The 17,473-nt window shown below is 46.3% G+C and overlaps 1 protein-coding gene across 5 annotated transcripts in view; it reads right to left on the bottom strand.

Moving 5' to 3' along the window:
• Positions 1-665: 665 nt before the first annotated feature.
• Positions 666-17,473, bottom strand: part of LOC135070216 (catechol O-methyltransferase-like) — a 325,418-nt gene continuing 308,610 nt past the window's right edge. For all 5 annotated transcript variants that reach the window (XM_063964747.1, XM_063964750.1, XM_063964746.1 and 2 more), the window contains one exon: positions 666-4,931. In XM_063964747.1, the coding sequence (XP_063820817.1) occupies positions 4,752-4,931 (180 nt within the window). In that variant the 3' untranslated portion in view covers positions 666-4,751. The remainder of the gene's footprint in view (positions 4,932-17,473) is intronic.

Below are 17,473 nucleotides of genomic sequence, written 5' to 3' on the forward strand. Positions count from 1 at the left end.
CCACCCATAATTCCCACTCGGTTGGTGGGTCCACACCACCAACCGAGTGGGAATAGAACCTGTCTGCTACCGGGCCCAAAGTGTGGCGAGTGCATCAGGCCTGCAAGGGGACTCACTGCCGGTATACCAGCAGATGGGATGCCGCTGTCGGTATACTGACAGCCGGCATCCTGTCAGCCGATACATCATCCCCATTCCCTTAGGCTTGTCCCAAAGTGCAGAGCTATCACCTCAGTCTGCCAGTGTGATGACAATTGAAAGAAACAATTTGGCAACTACTGAAACTGGAGTTCTTAGTGGCTATTGTATCAGCAGAGTGAAGCAATGGCATGATACGATGGGGTTTGAGTCTTATATTAAAGCTCATCACTTCTATTCTGCCCATTAAACTTTCAAGGTTAAAGATGTTGTTTTTTACATCACTGATTTAATTTTGAGCAGGAAAATATATGTTGGAAGTTACACATTGCAGCATTAATTAGTGATACACTAACGTGCTACACATTAGTGTATCATTCCATGCTTTCGTTTTTGGATCTGTATAAAAAGAAAAGAAAAAATTCAATAATGACTTTTGGCTTAAAAAAAACAAAACACTTCCATTTGTGTAGAGAGTAGGACATGCTTTCCATTCTGATTTCAGATGGTCATAAGAATACTGGAACTTTTTATTCGAGTCATGCAAAATTTATTTCAGAGCTTTTTGAAATTGAAGTAAACAAAGAATGTAAAATACATCTGGAAGTTCCTTTAAAAACCAATAAAACATTTTCACAAATGAAAGAATGAAACAAGCATAATAGACCACGGATCAATCAATCACTACAGAATGTGGAGAGATGGACATGACCGAGTTACTTTCCTTATTATTATTATCCTTTATTTATATGGCGTCACAAGGGTTCCGCAGCGCCCAATTACAGAGTACATAAACAAATAATCAAAACAGGAAACAAGCAACTTACAGTTGAAGACAATACAGGACAAGTACAGGGTAAATAAACAGTTACATCAGCAGATGACACTGTAATAAGCATCAGGTGGCAGAAGACTGCTGGAGTTGATGCAGTTGAAGATTATTAAAGTACAGTAAGAAAAGGATAAGCACATGAGGGAAGAGGGCCGTACTTGTGAGAGCTTACATTCTAAAGGGGACGGGCAGACAGACAGGGGTGACACAGACGGGGTACATAGAGAATGTTAGATGATCTTGAAAACCTTCTTTTGGAATAAGAACCTGTACTTCTTTTAATACAGATAGAGTTTCCAGTTTTATTCTGTTCACTGATAAAACAGATTAAATTAAATGATACATTATTTCATACAATTTGATTATTTACATATTACTCAATATAGCCTATAGCATAATATATTAGTAATCACGTAAACTTCTCCTGTGGATATTTTGGCAGTGTATTACACTGGCTTAATTCAGATGATATTAACATAACAAATAATTAACAGCGAGGGAGTCTTTTAGCAAACCTTATTGAATCTGTAAATTCCTTTCAGGATTAGTCCCATCCCACAGGTGCTATAAAGTACTGTGGTGCTAATCCTTGCCTTGGTTACTGCTGAAATCTCAGGATGAGAAGTATGTTAATAATACAACAATTTGCACACATGCAGACATGTATAGTATTACAAAGTCAAACTGAACAAAAAAAAAGTTGCTATAAATTGTTAGTAAAAACAATTTGTTTACACAGACATCCCACAATATTGCAGAACAAGAGCTAACCATAAAGTGCCGTGTCTCTCATTTAGTGCTAAAGCTGGCAACACACTAAGGAGCTCATTCAGACATGCTAGGGGCCGCCCACCACAGGGCAAGGCCGCCCTGCATGTATGAGGCCGCCTCCCGACGCAGCCGCAATTAGATTGCGGACACATTGGAACTAAGGTTGACCCCTGACAGTGCAGCCTGGCTGCGCTGTCAGCCACCAATTTTTTAATCGAAGCCCCAAAAATGATCCTGGCCCGCCCTCGTTTGACCCACCTCTCCCCCCCCCCCCAATGCCGCGCCACTGCGCGAACACCTGCCGATGTCAATCACATTGTGGTTGCATCCATCGGGGATGCGACCGCAATGTGTGTGCCCACGCAGCCCCGCTGCGCATGAGCAGTTTGCCTCCATCTGCAAATTGCACTGCAGGCCGCATCAGCGGGCAATTCAGAATCAGCCCCTGTGGGCGGCATCCTATTAGCCACCATAATGCAGTTTTGCAATACAATATTGCAAATGTGATCATTCGGTATCCTATTAGTGGCGATAAGTTATCGACGATAAGTCTCCATAGAGTTTATCGCAGATTTTTCTTCACCATCTCTGAGCTGGTGATAAGAACTGCAAAATCCCTATTGTAAAGGCAAAACATGTTGGGATTTGGTTCAGTACCCCTGAATGACTAATTAGGCACTTAGAAGATTTCAATTATATTTAAATGGCTAATAATGACACGTAATTTTTGGGGTCAAAAAATGCAGTGATGAAAATTGGGGTACAAGGTATGTGACAGGTATATTGGGGTGCTTTATGAGTGGGACAAGTGTTTTTAGGCATGCACTTTTTTTTCCAACTCCCCTAAAAATGACCCACATTATACCGTATTTTTCGGACCATAAGACGCACTTTTTCTCCCCAAAAATGTGGGGGAAAAAGTATGTGCGTCTTATGGAGCGAATAAGAGCAGATGCAGATGGAGTTCGCGTGTAGCGGCGGGTCCTGGATGCTGCTGCTGCTGAGCCGTCATCAGCAGAGCGCGGCACATCTCAGAGCCCAGCAGCAGAGCCCGGCATCATGTGACTCCCCCCCCGCTCCCCCACACCTCCTCCCTCCTCAGGAGTTTCCCTGCAGGCAGCGTTAGCTGAGTGCCTGGACATGGGGGAACCGGCGGGTCCTGGATGCTGCTGCTGCGCCGTCATCAGCAGAGCGCGGCGCATCTCAGAGCCCAGCAGCAGAGCCCGGCATCTACCCCACACCTCCTTGGTCCTCAGGAGTGCACCCGGGGCAAGCGTTAGCTGAGAGCCTGGACGCGGGGAACCACTGGTACTGTCTACAATATATGTGTGTGTGTGTGTGTGTGTGTGTGTCTGTGTATGCTGGCTCTGATGTGTGTGTGTGTGTCTGTGTATGTGTATGCTGGCTCTGTGTGTGTGTGTGTGTGTGTGTGTGTGTGTCTGTCTGTCTGTGTATGCTGGCTCTTTTTTTTCCAGTTTACTTACTCTAAAAACTAGGTGCGTCTTATGGTCCGGCGCGTCTTATGGTCCGAAAAATACGGTACTTATACCCGTTTTTAATGTACCCCGAATTTAAGTGTGTGTGTGTATATATATATATATATATATATATATATATATATATAAAACAGCCATTTGACCCAATTTATTTACGCGGATCACGTTATCGCGGCTAATAGGATACCGCCCTATGTCATTGCTTCTAAGGATTGTTCACCCACAATGAGGATGAGTTAATCAGGAAAATTTGTAGGAAATAATGGCAGATTATGGAGAATGTCCACACATACTGTAGCACAATATCGGGACCTTTATGCCAATATTTTCTGGCAAGTCTGACCAATTTGATTATCGAAGCCCAGCATTTCTGGCCGTCTTTGGACAGTAATCGGTGTTTGGAAAAACGCTCATTCCTATACACTTCGCTAAAAAAAAAAACCAAGCTGATCATATGATTATTGGCAAATCTACCCAATAGTTGTATAGTGTGTACCTAGCTTAATACTGAACATCTGGAACCACCAAATGATAAGTCAACAGCCTGGATATACTGATCCAGGGAGAGAGTCTACTAAAATCATTGTATAGAGACGCTTTTATGCAATGTATTTGCTGAGAGCATACTTTCTTTATAAAGTCTGTTTGTTTTATGTAACCCTGCCTTCTGCATGATCAGATGTTTGCACGCTTCTCATTTCAGAACATGCTTGAAGGATTTAACAAGTTTATTAATTTGTGTTTACCGACCCATTTTAAAGCCCATAAAACAGGATACCTTCCATGGTGTGTACTTTTACATAGAATTCTAATATGTATCTGATGTCTGAAGTGTAAGTAATTACTGAATTATTACCTTATTGATTTAACAAAATCTAAGCACGTTGATTGCAAATTTTAGAAAACTGTCTATTTCATAATAAAGACAAATATGAAACGGTAAACCACTGGACGGTTTGTGGACTCTTTGTACATCCATTGTTTCCAGGCATGGTCACATGTTATGCGACCCCAATGAGCTGATCTTTCCCACCCCTTGAGACAGTGCCCTGCCCCTCCGTCCCTTGTGATTTCACGCCAATTCAGTTCTGCATTTGTGCAGAACTATTTTCCTACTTTTGGCCTTGCACTCAAAACAGTGATTTAGCGTCTCTGACTGCGACAATACTGCCAAATTGTTCTTCAGAATGCCATGAAAGGCATTCTAGAGTGCATGTACCAGGCAGTAAAGTATAAATGAACTGCTTAATACTTTAACCTGATTAAATAAGACAATAATTAGAAAAATTATTTGTGTTTTTGGGAAAAGATATTAGCTAGTTAAGTGGTTAAGGTCCTCACAGAAGTTAAAAGTAGTGATGAGCGGATTCGGTTTTACTCGGTTTTACTCGGTTCTCAAAACCGAATCTTATTGGCTATCCAAAACACGTGACATCAGTGAGCCAATAAGATTCGGTTTTGAGAACAGAGTAAAACCGAATCCGCTCATCACTAGTTAAAAGGCCAAATACTGTCTATCCCCTGAATACAGCTTTTTCCAGAGCATCCTTTTCATTCATATACTCCAAAAATGAAGGGTAGTGTGTGCAGTCGTATCTCCCACATGTACGGACATACTCAAGGAAATCTGGAACTCCTGGACAAATGATATTGTCTGCGAGAATAACGGAGCCTTTTCTGAGAAGGTTGCACTTCTGCAAATATAAAAATAAATAAATAAAATCATAATCTTTAATATCATAATGAAAAGCAAATTTTAAAAAGCATTTCAGTCACTCAGTGAGATAAACAACAACGGGTTGGGTATGCATTACGGAAAAAGTCAGGAGACCGCCGGTCACCATACTGACGCCGGAATCCCGGCTTGCAGATGGGCAGCGGGGGGGGGGGAGGGGATGTTTCGCGAGCGTAACGAAGACACAGGTTATATGCCCACGTGGTGCTGAAATGCCGGAGCACAGGGTGCCAGCGGTCAAAATACTGACTGCAGCATCACGATTGTTAGAATCCTGGGTGCCGGGAAAAATCCCCCCCCCCCCCCCTTCCCGCAGCCTAAACCCCCCCCCGGTGGTGCCTAAACCTATCCTCCCCTTCCCGCAGCCTAACCCTAAACCCTCCAGCTTAACCCTCCCAGGGGGTGCCTAAACCTAGCCCCCAATCCCTGCAGCCTAAACCTAACCCCCACTCCCCGCAGCCTAAGCCTAGGAAGGGCTGTATTCAGCAGATTAGGAGAGATCAGACATGATTTCCCTTCGTCCCAGCCAGGGCCGGATTAAGCCTGGTGGGGGCCTCGGCAATGAAGTTGTAGGGCCCCCACTACAGTAGATGACAAAGACCCCTGAGCCCCGCCTTACACACACATACACCCATGCTACACACACACACAGACGCATGCGCGCACGCTACCTGTCCAGCGAGCGGCGGAGCAGCGGATGCCGGAGTCAGTACCCCCACACCCAGGAGCGTATTAGTCTCCCCCCTCCTGGGGGATGCTGCTTTGAAATCCTGCGAGACTATGAAGTGCTGTGCAAGGAACAACTCCTTGGCAGCACTGTTAATAAACAGCTGAGCTACCGGGAGGAGGGAGACTACTACGCTTCTGGGTGTGGGGGCCCCAAATGTGTGTGGGCCTGGGACGACCGTGCCTTTCGCCCCTCCCTTAATCCGGCCCTGGTCCCAGCTATCAGTTTACTCTCTAGATGTATCAACTTCTGTCTCCCCATAGGTGCTTCTGTCTCCCTACTCTGCTATTGCACATCTATCTCACCCAATGGCTGCCCTCCCGACCTTCTATGTATTTCTTTCTCTTTCTTACTCCCCTTTGTGTTTATATCTGTCTTCTATCCTCCTCTCAGTCCATCTGTACCATAGAGCCCCACCCAACACTACATTAAAATGGGTAAATTGAATTTGCAGTGAGGGAGGTGAACTGAATTGCAACGGAGTGGATACGCCAGCAATGACACCTCCCCTCACTGCCTGATTTTTGTATGTAGCCCTATGGGGCTGCGAACAAATACCAGTAAATCTGCAGCTACAGTAAGTACAGCATACAGCTGCACTTACTCGCTGTGACAAGCTAACTAAATCGACCCCTGAGAATAAAGCATAATTCCAGGTAAGGGAGCAATTCTTTATAAAAGCGAAATGTGCGGTCATTTTCATTCTTAACATCTGCATTTATAAAAGCGAGTGAAAAAGACATTAAACTAAATCTGGGTATTTACATATTAGGACATAATAAACATATCTAATCCAGTGTGACAACTAAACCCTAGCAGATTTCTGGTTTGCCTTGTTTATACTGTACAAAAAAATAAGCCAAAATAAAAAAAAACGTGCAAGTCCACCCTGTAATTCAATAGTTTCTAAAAACATTTAGCAGCAATAAACTGAATTCACAGTTTTCTGTTTGAGTTTAGTAATCTCCTCCATCATACTGGAGATAATTTTGCACACTCCCACAACACAGGATTCAGCCCATTTGTTTGAGAGCATTTGTTTATAGACAGGTCTCTTAATGCCTCATCACAATGGGATTAAGATATGAATTCCGACTAGACTAAGGCAGACTTTATAGTTAATTATGTTCTGATATGTAAAAACAAAGTTTTAAAAAAGTGTGTATTTACCATTTAACATGACTGTATACTGATTTACACGGCTGGCAGTTGTAATGGCATACGTACGATTTACCAGTGGAAGGGATGCCGTCCGCCAGAATGCCGGCAGCGGGGCGAGTGATAGAAAGACCCTTGCGGGGTCACTGCGCTCGTCACTCTGTGGGCACGGTGTCGTGGACACCCACAGAGGGAGAATAGCCTGTGTTGCCGGTGTTCCAGTGGCGGTATTTCACTGCATGTCAGGATTCCGGCGTCTGTATTGTGACCGCCGGGATCCCGACTGGCGGTACTTTAATTGCTTTCCATTGTAATATTACTTGCTCATATGTATACAGATAATGCAATACCCAGAAACTCCAACAGAAAAGCGTGCACAATGATAAAATGAATAGGAAAGGGATAGACCATTTCAGTCATGGATATATATTTCAATGACAATACTATCTCAAACTCAGCATGCCCAGAACTGACTTACCTATCTCCAGTTCACACACCTCTGCCTCACTGGTGGCAACAGTCATGTCCGCTGCCTACTGTAGGTTGCATTCTCACCTCCACCTTCTTCTTCCATGCCCCACATGCAGTCCTTCTTCCAAACCTTACGCTTCTACCTTTGCTAGAATTAGACCCCTCCTCGCCCTTTATTCTGCCAATGCTCTTATTCACTCTCTCATTATCTCTCGTCTAGACTACTGCAACCTCCTCCTGTCCGGCCTGTCTCCCATTAGCCTCTGCTAGATTGACTATCCTCTCGCCTACCATTTCTACCATCTATTTACATTACACTGAATCCCAATATCTACTTCAAACTCATCTTCACCTGCAAAGCCCTCAACCTCTCCTCCTCGCTTTAAATTACCAGTCATCTCTCTCCAGCCTTCTGCTTTCAAGGCTTCTCCTGTGTGGACACATACACTATATGAACAAAAGTATTCGGAACGCTGGACCATTCCACCTACAGGAACTGTAATGACATTGCATTCAAATACATATACTTTAATATGGAGTTGGTCCCCCTTTTGCAGCTTCCTCTATTCTTGGAAGGCTTTCCACAAGATTTTGGAGTGTTTCCGTGGGAAGTTATGACCATTCATTCGTAGAGCACTTATGAGGTCAGGCACTGATGCTGGACGTGCAGGCCTGGCTCGTAATCTCCATTCCAGTTCATCCCAAAAGTGCTCGGTTGGGTTAAGATTATGGCTCTGTGTGGGCCAGTCAAGTTCTTCACACCGTACTCAACAAACCATGTCTTTATAGTCCTTGCTTTGAGCACTGGGCACAGTCATGTTGGAATAGAAATGGGCCTTCCCCAAACTGTTGCCACAAAGTTGGAACCATAGCATTGTCCAAAATGTATTGGTATGCTGAAGCATTAAGATTGCCTTTCACTGGAGATAAGGAGCCTAGCCCAAACTCTGAAAAACAGCCCCATACCATTATCTCTCCTCCACCAAACTTCAGGCAGGTAACGTTCTCCCAGCATCCGCCAAACCCAGGCTCGCCCATCTGACTGCTAAACAGAGAAGCGTGATTCGTCACTCCACAGAACACGTTTCCACTGCTCCACAGTCCAGTGTTGGTGTGCTTTACACCACTCCATCCGACGCTTGGCATTGGAGATGTGAGGCTTACATTAATGGCAATGGAAGTTCGTAACTCTTCAGCTATGGAGTCAGCAGAGCATTGGTGGCTTTTACACACCATGCACTTTAGCAGTTATTGACCCCGCTCTGTGATTAGCAGTCGTTGACTTCTGCTTTATGACTTAGTTGCTGTTGTTCCTAAATGCTTCCACTTTCTAATAATATCACTTACAGTTGACCATGGTATATCAAGCAGGGATGAAATTTCACGAAGTCTTATTGCAAAGGTGGCATCCTACCACAGTATCACGCTTGAAGTCACTGAACTCTTCAGAACGACCCATTTTGTATCACAAGTGTTTGCAAATGGAGACCACATGGCTAGGTGCTTGATTGTATACACCTGTGACGAAGGGTCTGATTGAAACACCTGAAATCAATAATAAACAGGCGTGGCCAAATACTTTTGTCCATATAGTATATGTTACTCACTTCCACATCCAAATCAGACTAAATATACAAAATAAAATAGCTGAATTACAAGAAGTAAAATATACAAAAATCAGCCTCAATGGGATTCAACAGGTACTGTAATCTTCACAGCAGCAGGCAATGACTATATTGTATGTAAAGAAAAATAAGATTTTAAACCTACCGGTAAATCTTTTTCTCCTAGTCCGTAGAGGATGCTGGGGATTCCGTAAGGACCATGGGGATAGACGGGCTCCGCAGGAGACATGGGCACTAAGAAAGAACTTTAGGTATGGGTGTGCACTGGCTCCTCCCTCTATGCCCCTCCTCCAGACCTCAGTTAGAGAAACTGTGCCCAGAGGAGACGGACAGTACGAGGAAAGGATTTGTTAATCCAAGGGCAAGATTCATACCAGCCCACACCATTCACACCGTATAACTAGGGTATATAAAACCAGTTAACAGTATGAAACAACACAGCATCAGACCGAGACTGATGAAAACTGTAACATAACCCTTATGTAAGCAAAAACTATATACAAGTCTTGCAGGAGTAGTCAGCACTTGGGACGGGTGCCCAGCATCCTCTACGGACTAGGAGAAAAAGATTTACCGGTAGGTTTAAAATCTTATTTTCTCTTACGTCCTAGAGGATGCTGGGGACTCCGTAAGGACCATGGGGATTATAACAAAGCTCCCAAACGGGCGGGAGAGTGCAGATGACTCTGCAGCACCGACTGAGCAAACAGGAGATCCTCCTCAGCCAGGGTATCAAATTTGTAGAACTTTGCAAAGGTGTTTGAACCCGACCAAGTAGCAGCTCGGCACAATTGCAACGCCGAGACCCCTCGGGCAGCCGCCCAAGAAGAGCCCACCTTCCTAGTGGAATGGGCCTTAACCGATCTTGGCAACGGCAATCCAGCCGTTGAATGAGCCTGCTGAATCATGTTACAGATCCAGCGAGCAATAGTCTGCTTTGAAGCAGGAGGGGCAACCTTGTTGGCAGCATACAGGACAAACAGCGCCTCTGTTTTCCGGACCCTAGCCGTTCTGGCTACGTAGATTTTCAAAGCTCTGACCACATCAAGGGACTCGGAATCCTCCAAGTCTCGCGTAGCCACAGGCACCACAATAGGTTGGTTCATATGAAAAGAGGAAACCACCTTAGGCAAGAATTGAGGATGTGTCCGCAATTCCGCTCTATCCATATGGAAAACCAGATAGGGGCTTTTATGAGACAAAGCCGCCAATTCCGACACTCGCCTAGCCGAAGCCAAGGCAAACAACATGACCACTTTCCAAGTGAGATATTTTAATTCCACTGTTTGAAGTGGTTCAAACCAGTGCGACTTAAGGAAACTCAACACCACGTTAAGGTCCCAAGGCGCCACCGGAGGTACAAAAGGAGGCTGAATATGCAGCACTCCCTTCACAAAAGTCTGTACTTCTGGGAGAGAAGCTAACTCTTTCTGAAAGAAAATGGATAGGGCCGAAATCTGAACCTTAATGGAGCCTAATTTTAGGCCCAAATTCACTCCAGTTTGTAGGAAGTGAAGAAAACGGCCCAGATGGAATTCCTCCGTAGAAGCATTCCTGGCCTCACACCAAGAAACATACTTTCGCCATATACAGTGATAATGTTTAGCTGTCACGTCCTTCCTAGCCTTTATCAGAGAAGGAATTACCTCACCCGGAATGCCTTTTTCCGCTAGGATCCGGCGTTCAACCGCCATGCCGTCAAACGCAGCCGCGGTAAGTCTTGGAACAGACAGGGCCCCTGTTGTAGCAGGTCCTGTCTTAGAGGAACAGGCCGCGGATCTTCCGTGAGCATTTCCTGCAGATCCGGATACCAGGCCCTTCGTGGCCAATCTGGAACAATGAGAATTGTCTGTACTCCTCTTTTTCTTATTATTCTCAACACCTTGGGGAAGAGAGGAAGAGGAGGAAACACATAGACCGACTGGAACACCCAAGGTGTCACTAGGGCGTCCACTGCCACCACCTGAGGGTCTCTTGACCTGGCGCAATGCTTCTGTAGTTTTTTGTTTAGGCGGGACGCCATCATGTCTATCTGGGGCAGGCCCCACTGACTTGCAATCTGTGCGAAGACTTCCTGATGAAGTCCCCGCTCTCCTGGATGTAGATCGTGTCTGCTGAGGAAGTCTGCTTCCCAGTTGTCCACTCCCGGAATGAACACTGCTGACAGTGCGCTTACATGATTTTCCCCCCAGCGAAGAATCCTGGTGGCTTCCGCCATAGCCACTCTGCTCCCTGTGCCGCCTTGGCGGTTTACATGAGCTACTACGGTGATGTTGTCTGACTGGATCAGAACCGGTAGGTCGCGAAGCAAAGTCTCCGCTTGACGAAGGGCGTTGTATATGGCCCTTAGTTCCAGGACATTGATGTGGAGACAAGTCTCTTGACTTGACCAAAGACCTTGGAAGTGTCTTCCCTGTGTGACTGCTCTCCAACCTCGGAGGCTCGCGTCCGTGGTCACCAGAACCCAGTCCTGAATGCCGAATCTGCAACCCTCCAGAAGGTGAGCACTCTGCAGCCACCACAGGAGAGATACCCTGGCCCTGGGGGACAGGGTGATCAACTGATGAATCTGTAGATGTGACTCGGACCACTTGTCCAGTAGGTCCCATTGGAAGGTCCTCGCATGAAACCTGCCGAAAGGAATGGCCTCGTAAGATGCCACCATCTTTCCCAGGACTCGAGTGCAGTGATGCACCGACACCTGTTTTGGCTTCAATAGGTCCCTGACCAGTCATGAGTTCCTGGGCGTTTTCTATCGGAAGATAAACCCTTTTCTGGTCCGTATCCAGAATCATGCCTAAGAAGGTCAAACGGGTCGTAGGAACTAATTGTGACTTCGGTATATTGAGAATCCAGCCGTGTTGCTGTAACACCTCCAGTGAAAGTGACACGCTGTTCAACAACTGCTCTCGTGATCTCGCTTTTATTAGGAGATCGTCCAAGTATGGGATAATTGTGATCCCCTGCTTGCGCAGGAGCACCATCATTTCCGCCATTACCTTGGTGAAAATCCTCGGGGGCCGCGGAAAGCCCAAACGGCAACGTCTGAAATTGGTAATGACAATCCTGTACCGCAAATCTCAGGTACGCCTGATGAGGTGGATATATGGGAGCATGAAGGTATGCATCCTTTATGTCCAGGAACACCATAAAATCCCCCCTTCTAGGCTGGCGATGACCGCTCTGAGCAATTCCATCTTGAACTTCAAGTTCAAATTTATTGTCATCAGCCAAAACAAGTTGACAGACGAAATTACAATTGTACAGGGCATCAAGTAGTAGCAGGCGACAACATAAAACAAACATAAAATAAATCATTCATTTAACATACGTACAAGTATAGGTTCAAGGATTTTAAATTTAAAATGGGTCTGACCGAACCGTCCGGTTTCGGGACTACAAATAGGGTTGAGTAATACCCCCTCCCTTGTTGAAGCAGGGGAACTTTGATCACCACCTGTTGAAGACACAATTTTTGAATTGCATTTAAGACTATCTCCCTTTCTGGGGGAGAAGCTGGTAAGGCCGATTTGAAAAACCGGCGAGGAGGCACCTCTTCGAATCCCAGCTTGTAACCCTGGGAAAGTGTGGCCGGAGAGGCCCCAGCCCACGTGGAAAATGGCCGCCGCAGCACTGAAGGGGTTAACCCCTAGTGCCCGGCGCCATTATCGGGACAATGGGCGCTTGGCGTCACTGTTAAACGTACTTACAGCGCTGGGCGCGGACTGTTTAAAAGTTGTTTAATGATGTGTTTTAACATGTCATATGTAGTGCTCTGTGCACAATTGCAGGAATGCATGTTTAACTGTATCTATTTTATATTCAAGATATGGTCAGCTGTATCTTAAGGGGGAAAATGCACTTACTATAAATGTCTGAATAATCATCTCCTGTCAGTAGGAAGTGGCATGCTAATGGCCCTGTCCTAGCAGAGAGGTGTGAATGACAATACCTTTTGATGTGTAAGTCCCTTAGGGAGAGGTGCTAATCACGGGGGATCTGGGCTTGCCTGGAGATGTAAAGGAGACAGAAACATTTGTATTTTGAAGCTATGTGATAAATTTATCAATAGTGAATGTTAATCTGATACCAAACGTCTGTGTCACAGGAAGGAGGATATTGTTTTATTGCACTTATATCCTTGTAATGTGATTTATTGGTATTTTGTATAATAACCTGATTGGTTAGAGAAGACAGGGAGGGCTTACCCCCCTGTGATACTGTGTGGAAAATTGACATAAAAAGGAGACCTGCGTGCCTCCAGATTTGTAATTATACCATCTTATTCTGCTGGAACATCTTGCTGTATGCTGTTGCCCCTAGCAATAGGGAAGGGTTCTCTTTAGAACTATCTTTGAGCAAATAAACATCATTGCCTCAAGAAGACTGCTTCATCTTGTGACCAACAGGGTTAGGCCAAACCTAGCCCCGTCCTCCGGCTGTCCAGGGAAGCACCTAACGTCTCCAAGTTCCGCCTTCCGCCAGCTACCGGTAGAGGCCTAGCAAGTGGCTAGTGGGGATTCGTCAGCACCACACAGGTGTGGTAAGGCAGTGTGTCGGCACATACAGAGCAGAACCGTGGTTCCAAACGCCACGGCAGGTTGGGAGTTTGGTGGTGGCAGCATAAACCCGCCCTCAACGCAGTGGGTGGAGTCAGTAACAGGCGGTTACTGACGGTAAGCGGGAATCCCCTATGTGGTCAGGCCTCGTGTGACTTGACCTTCCATTCTGTGCGCAGCCAACGGGACGCGAAAGCGGCGAGTGCTTTCGTACAGGACCGTCCTGTCACAGAAATTGGTGGCATAGTGGTGGGATTATCCCAGGCGGCTTTTCATCACCCGATTGGAGAAGCCAAGTTACTCAGGAGAGGAGTAACTGCAGCGCAGGAGAACGCACAAGATGACGGAATTCAGCGGAATGTCCAAGGATGATCTGGAGATCGTATGCCAGGAGAAGGGTGTGGATATCCCTTTCAACGCGTCCAGAAGAGTCATGCAGGCGGCGCTCAGGAGCTGGGAGGAGTCCCATCGGGCGGAGGTGGAAAGCACTGACGGCGTCAGCATCGCAGAGGACGGCCCACCAGTGGACCTTCGTACAGAACCGGTGAGATCCACAAGCCCCGCCCTCTCTCACAGCAGCCATGTTTCCCAGCAATCCCTAGCAGGGCCAGGATCCCAACGTCCCAGGGGGGGCGGCCCGGATACCCTAGCAGATCGGCTAGCGGAATTGGGGGAAAGGGCAACGGAGCAAGAACGCATGCTTGTCATTCGGATGTGGCATGCGGAGCGGGCATCACAAGCCGTGGTACCCCGGGAGCCGTTGTCAGCTGTTGTACACAGATCAGGACGAGTTCAGTTTGCCAAGTTTGCAGACAGTGATGGGGACATTTGCAAGTTTTTGAAAGGACTTGTAAACTACATGATTTACCCAAGTCGGAGTGGGTGAGACACCTTGTGCCCACTCTGCATGGAGAGGCCTTGGAGGCCTATCGAGGAGTGGCCACGGAGGACTGTGGGAACTACGACGAAGTCACGAAGGCCCTCCTCCAGCGATTCTTCATCACTCCAGAGTCCTACAGGAAGAAGTTTAGAGACTTGCCCAAGAATCCTAGCAGCACCCATGAGCAGTTCGCCACCCAGCTGCGGCAGTACGTGGTGAAGTGGGTGAAGGATTCTGAAGCCACTACATGGGACGCACTGATCGACCTGATCTGCAGGGAGCAGTTCTACCGCAGGTGCGCCCAAGAAGTGAAGGAGTGGGTGCTAGATCGGGAGCCACCCAGCTTAAAGATGGCTGCCCAATTAGCCGACAAGTATGTGGCAATTCGGCCGCAGGGGCAGAAGCGCCCAGCCAGCAGCCAGCTCCAAAAGACAGTACCACCAAGGGGACACCCCTCTTCTGCTCATCGCCCCCCAAAGCAAGCATCTTCCAACCTGGGTGCTCTTGGCCAGCAACCGCACCGCAGCGTCCCTGCAACTGATCAGAGATCATCGGTGCCACGACTGGAGAAGAAGTGCTACGGCTGTGGGAAAATCGGACATCTGAGGATGAACTGTCCTGCATCCCAAGCACCCCAGACTCGTGCCCCAAATCCGAGTGCTGGAGCCCGGATTGCTTGCTTAACCCGTGGAGGTGAGCCTTCAGAGACTGTACCCCCTCCTGTCAGTCCGATGGAGTGTGGCGAGGAACAGGTGGACTCTGCGGAGAGAGTCACCTGCATGGCTAAGAAGCCCCCACCAAATATGTGGCGGCACCTGCAGCCGGTCCAAGTGGGGTCCATGCAGAGCGAAGGCTTAAGAGACTCTGGGGCCTCCATAACTGTTGTGAGCCCCTAAAACGTCACTTCCGGATATACATTGCTATGGTTACCCGATATTTCAGCTGAATGGATAAAACCTTAGTTATATTCCTCCTAAACCAGGGACTCTCAAATTTATAAGACTTTTGGTATATGACAAGTTTATATATTGTTTGAGAATCAAGTTTGATGCTTCTCATTCACACCGGATGTAGCCATGACAACGGGCCTCGTTTATGTTACCAGGTGTTGCAATTGCAGTAATAACAATTAAATAATACTTGATATATAAGAATCTATTAAGTGAGAATATAAAACTGGATAATCTATGTGAAATTATACAAAAAGGAAGAGTTTGTATGTTATATAATCATTTTAGTATGAAGTCATTTCCTGTGTATGTTGATTGGCTGTTCATAGTTTAAATACTGGGTGTTTCACACTCCACCCATGTCTTGATAAAGGTCAGCTGGTGACCGAAATGCATTGACAACAGAAGGAGTGTGAACAGCCAGTTTTTTCTCCACACCACCCCCATACATCTTCGCTGACTCTGGTAAGAAGGCAACCCCTTTTTTTCCACCATTTGGTATTGCTTTCTAACTTTTCCAGTGATCAGCTGGGGTCTGTGTGGTACTTTTTTCACTAGGATTTTATTTTTTAATTCATTTTATCTGTAAATTTTTTCTGTTGCAATCTTTTTCAATTGTGGAACTGTCTTGGATTGCATCTTGTATTTTAAACTGTTGGATTCTCCCAGATTGTGGGACCCATTTTTGTACAATAAAATTTTGTCATTTTATTTGACTGGTGGACATATTTTCCTTGGAAAATTGTTGAATAACCCTTTGGATGAAGGCTCCAAGGGAAAAGATACCATGATGTGTTTATAACAGAAAACAACACTGTGAGTTGGGGTACGCAGATTGTGAATATAATCTAAAGAAATTGTAAAGATACCTTGATGTGTTTTTCCTTTCCCGATTTCTAGTAAGTCGGGTACGTTTGGTACTGCCGTTATACAGTGGCTAATTCATACTTGACCATAAGTACGCATTAACTTTTAGGACATTTTTGTTCTTTAATTGTAACATTATTTGCTTGGCAATACCACACATTGGATGTTTTTATTTATTTTTTCCCTATGAATGAGCCTAATATTGGTACTGGGACATTTGGAGGAAACACAAGGGGATAAACGCTAAAGATACCTTGATGTGCTTCCTGAACTCCAGTGACCGTGTGAGTAGGGTACGCCTACCTTTTTCTGGTTAAAGATACCTTTATGAGTTTGACCTCCCCCATGTCTATAGTGAGTGTGGTACGCTCCATCTATTGAACCCCGTTTCCATATACACAGAAATCTGTATAAAGACTGTATTACACTATATATTTCTTTCTCTCTCTTTCTTCATATCCCAAACTCCGATTTTACACCGTACCATCTTGAGTGGAATGAAGTACAGAGCAAAGTAAAAAGAACAACACGAAGGCATCTCATAATAAGGAGAAGGAACGTATTTCATAAACATTTATTTAAGAGCGCCCAGGGTTGTAGATCTCCTATTTTTGTATTGTATGTTGTGAGCCCCCACCTTGTCGATCCTGCTGCAGTACTGCAGGGTTGCACTGCAAAAGTTACAGTGGCCGATGGGCTAGAGCGAGAAGTGCCCATGGCCACAGTCTACCTCGACTGGGGAGCTGGACAAGAGCTAAGAGATGTTGCCGTAATGGATGGCCTCCCAACTGATGTCGTCTTGGGGAATGATCTCGGTGGAGGGATCGTTACTGCCTTTGCGAACGCCATCACCCGGAGTCAAGCAGCCAGACTACAGTCTTCATCGTCTCTGCCAGTGCAGCCCAGCCCAGAGGGAAAGACCACAGCGGCAAGATCAGCACATCTGCCCCTTGCCTCTGGTGGGCCTACGTCCCCTAGCAACGCAGAGGATGTCGGTTCCAGTTTGTTGAATCCTGTGGGGGTGCCCAGTGATGCTCCTGTCCCTAGTGGTTTGCCAACTCCGGCGGTGAGTATGAGTGACCACCCCGACCCTACCATGACTGACCCCAACTTGACTGACCCCAACATTCCCCCTGTAGAGTTTCCAGACTTAGGAGAAAGTGAGGGCCGCAGGCAGGAGTTTAGGGAAGCTCAGCTCGCTGACCCATCCCTGGAAGGTATGAGGCGCCAAGCTGGCAGCGGCCTTGCTGGGATGGGGGCAGGG

This window comes from Pseudophryne corroboree, chromosome 1 (genome assembly GCF_028390025.1).
Source record: "Pseudophryne corroboree isolate aPseCor3 chromosome 1, aPseCor3.hap2, whole genome shotgun sequence".
In the NCBI taxonomy this organism is placed as follows: Eukaryota; Metazoa; Chordata; class Amphibia; order Anura; family Myobatrachidae; genus Pseudophryne; species Pseudophryne corroboree.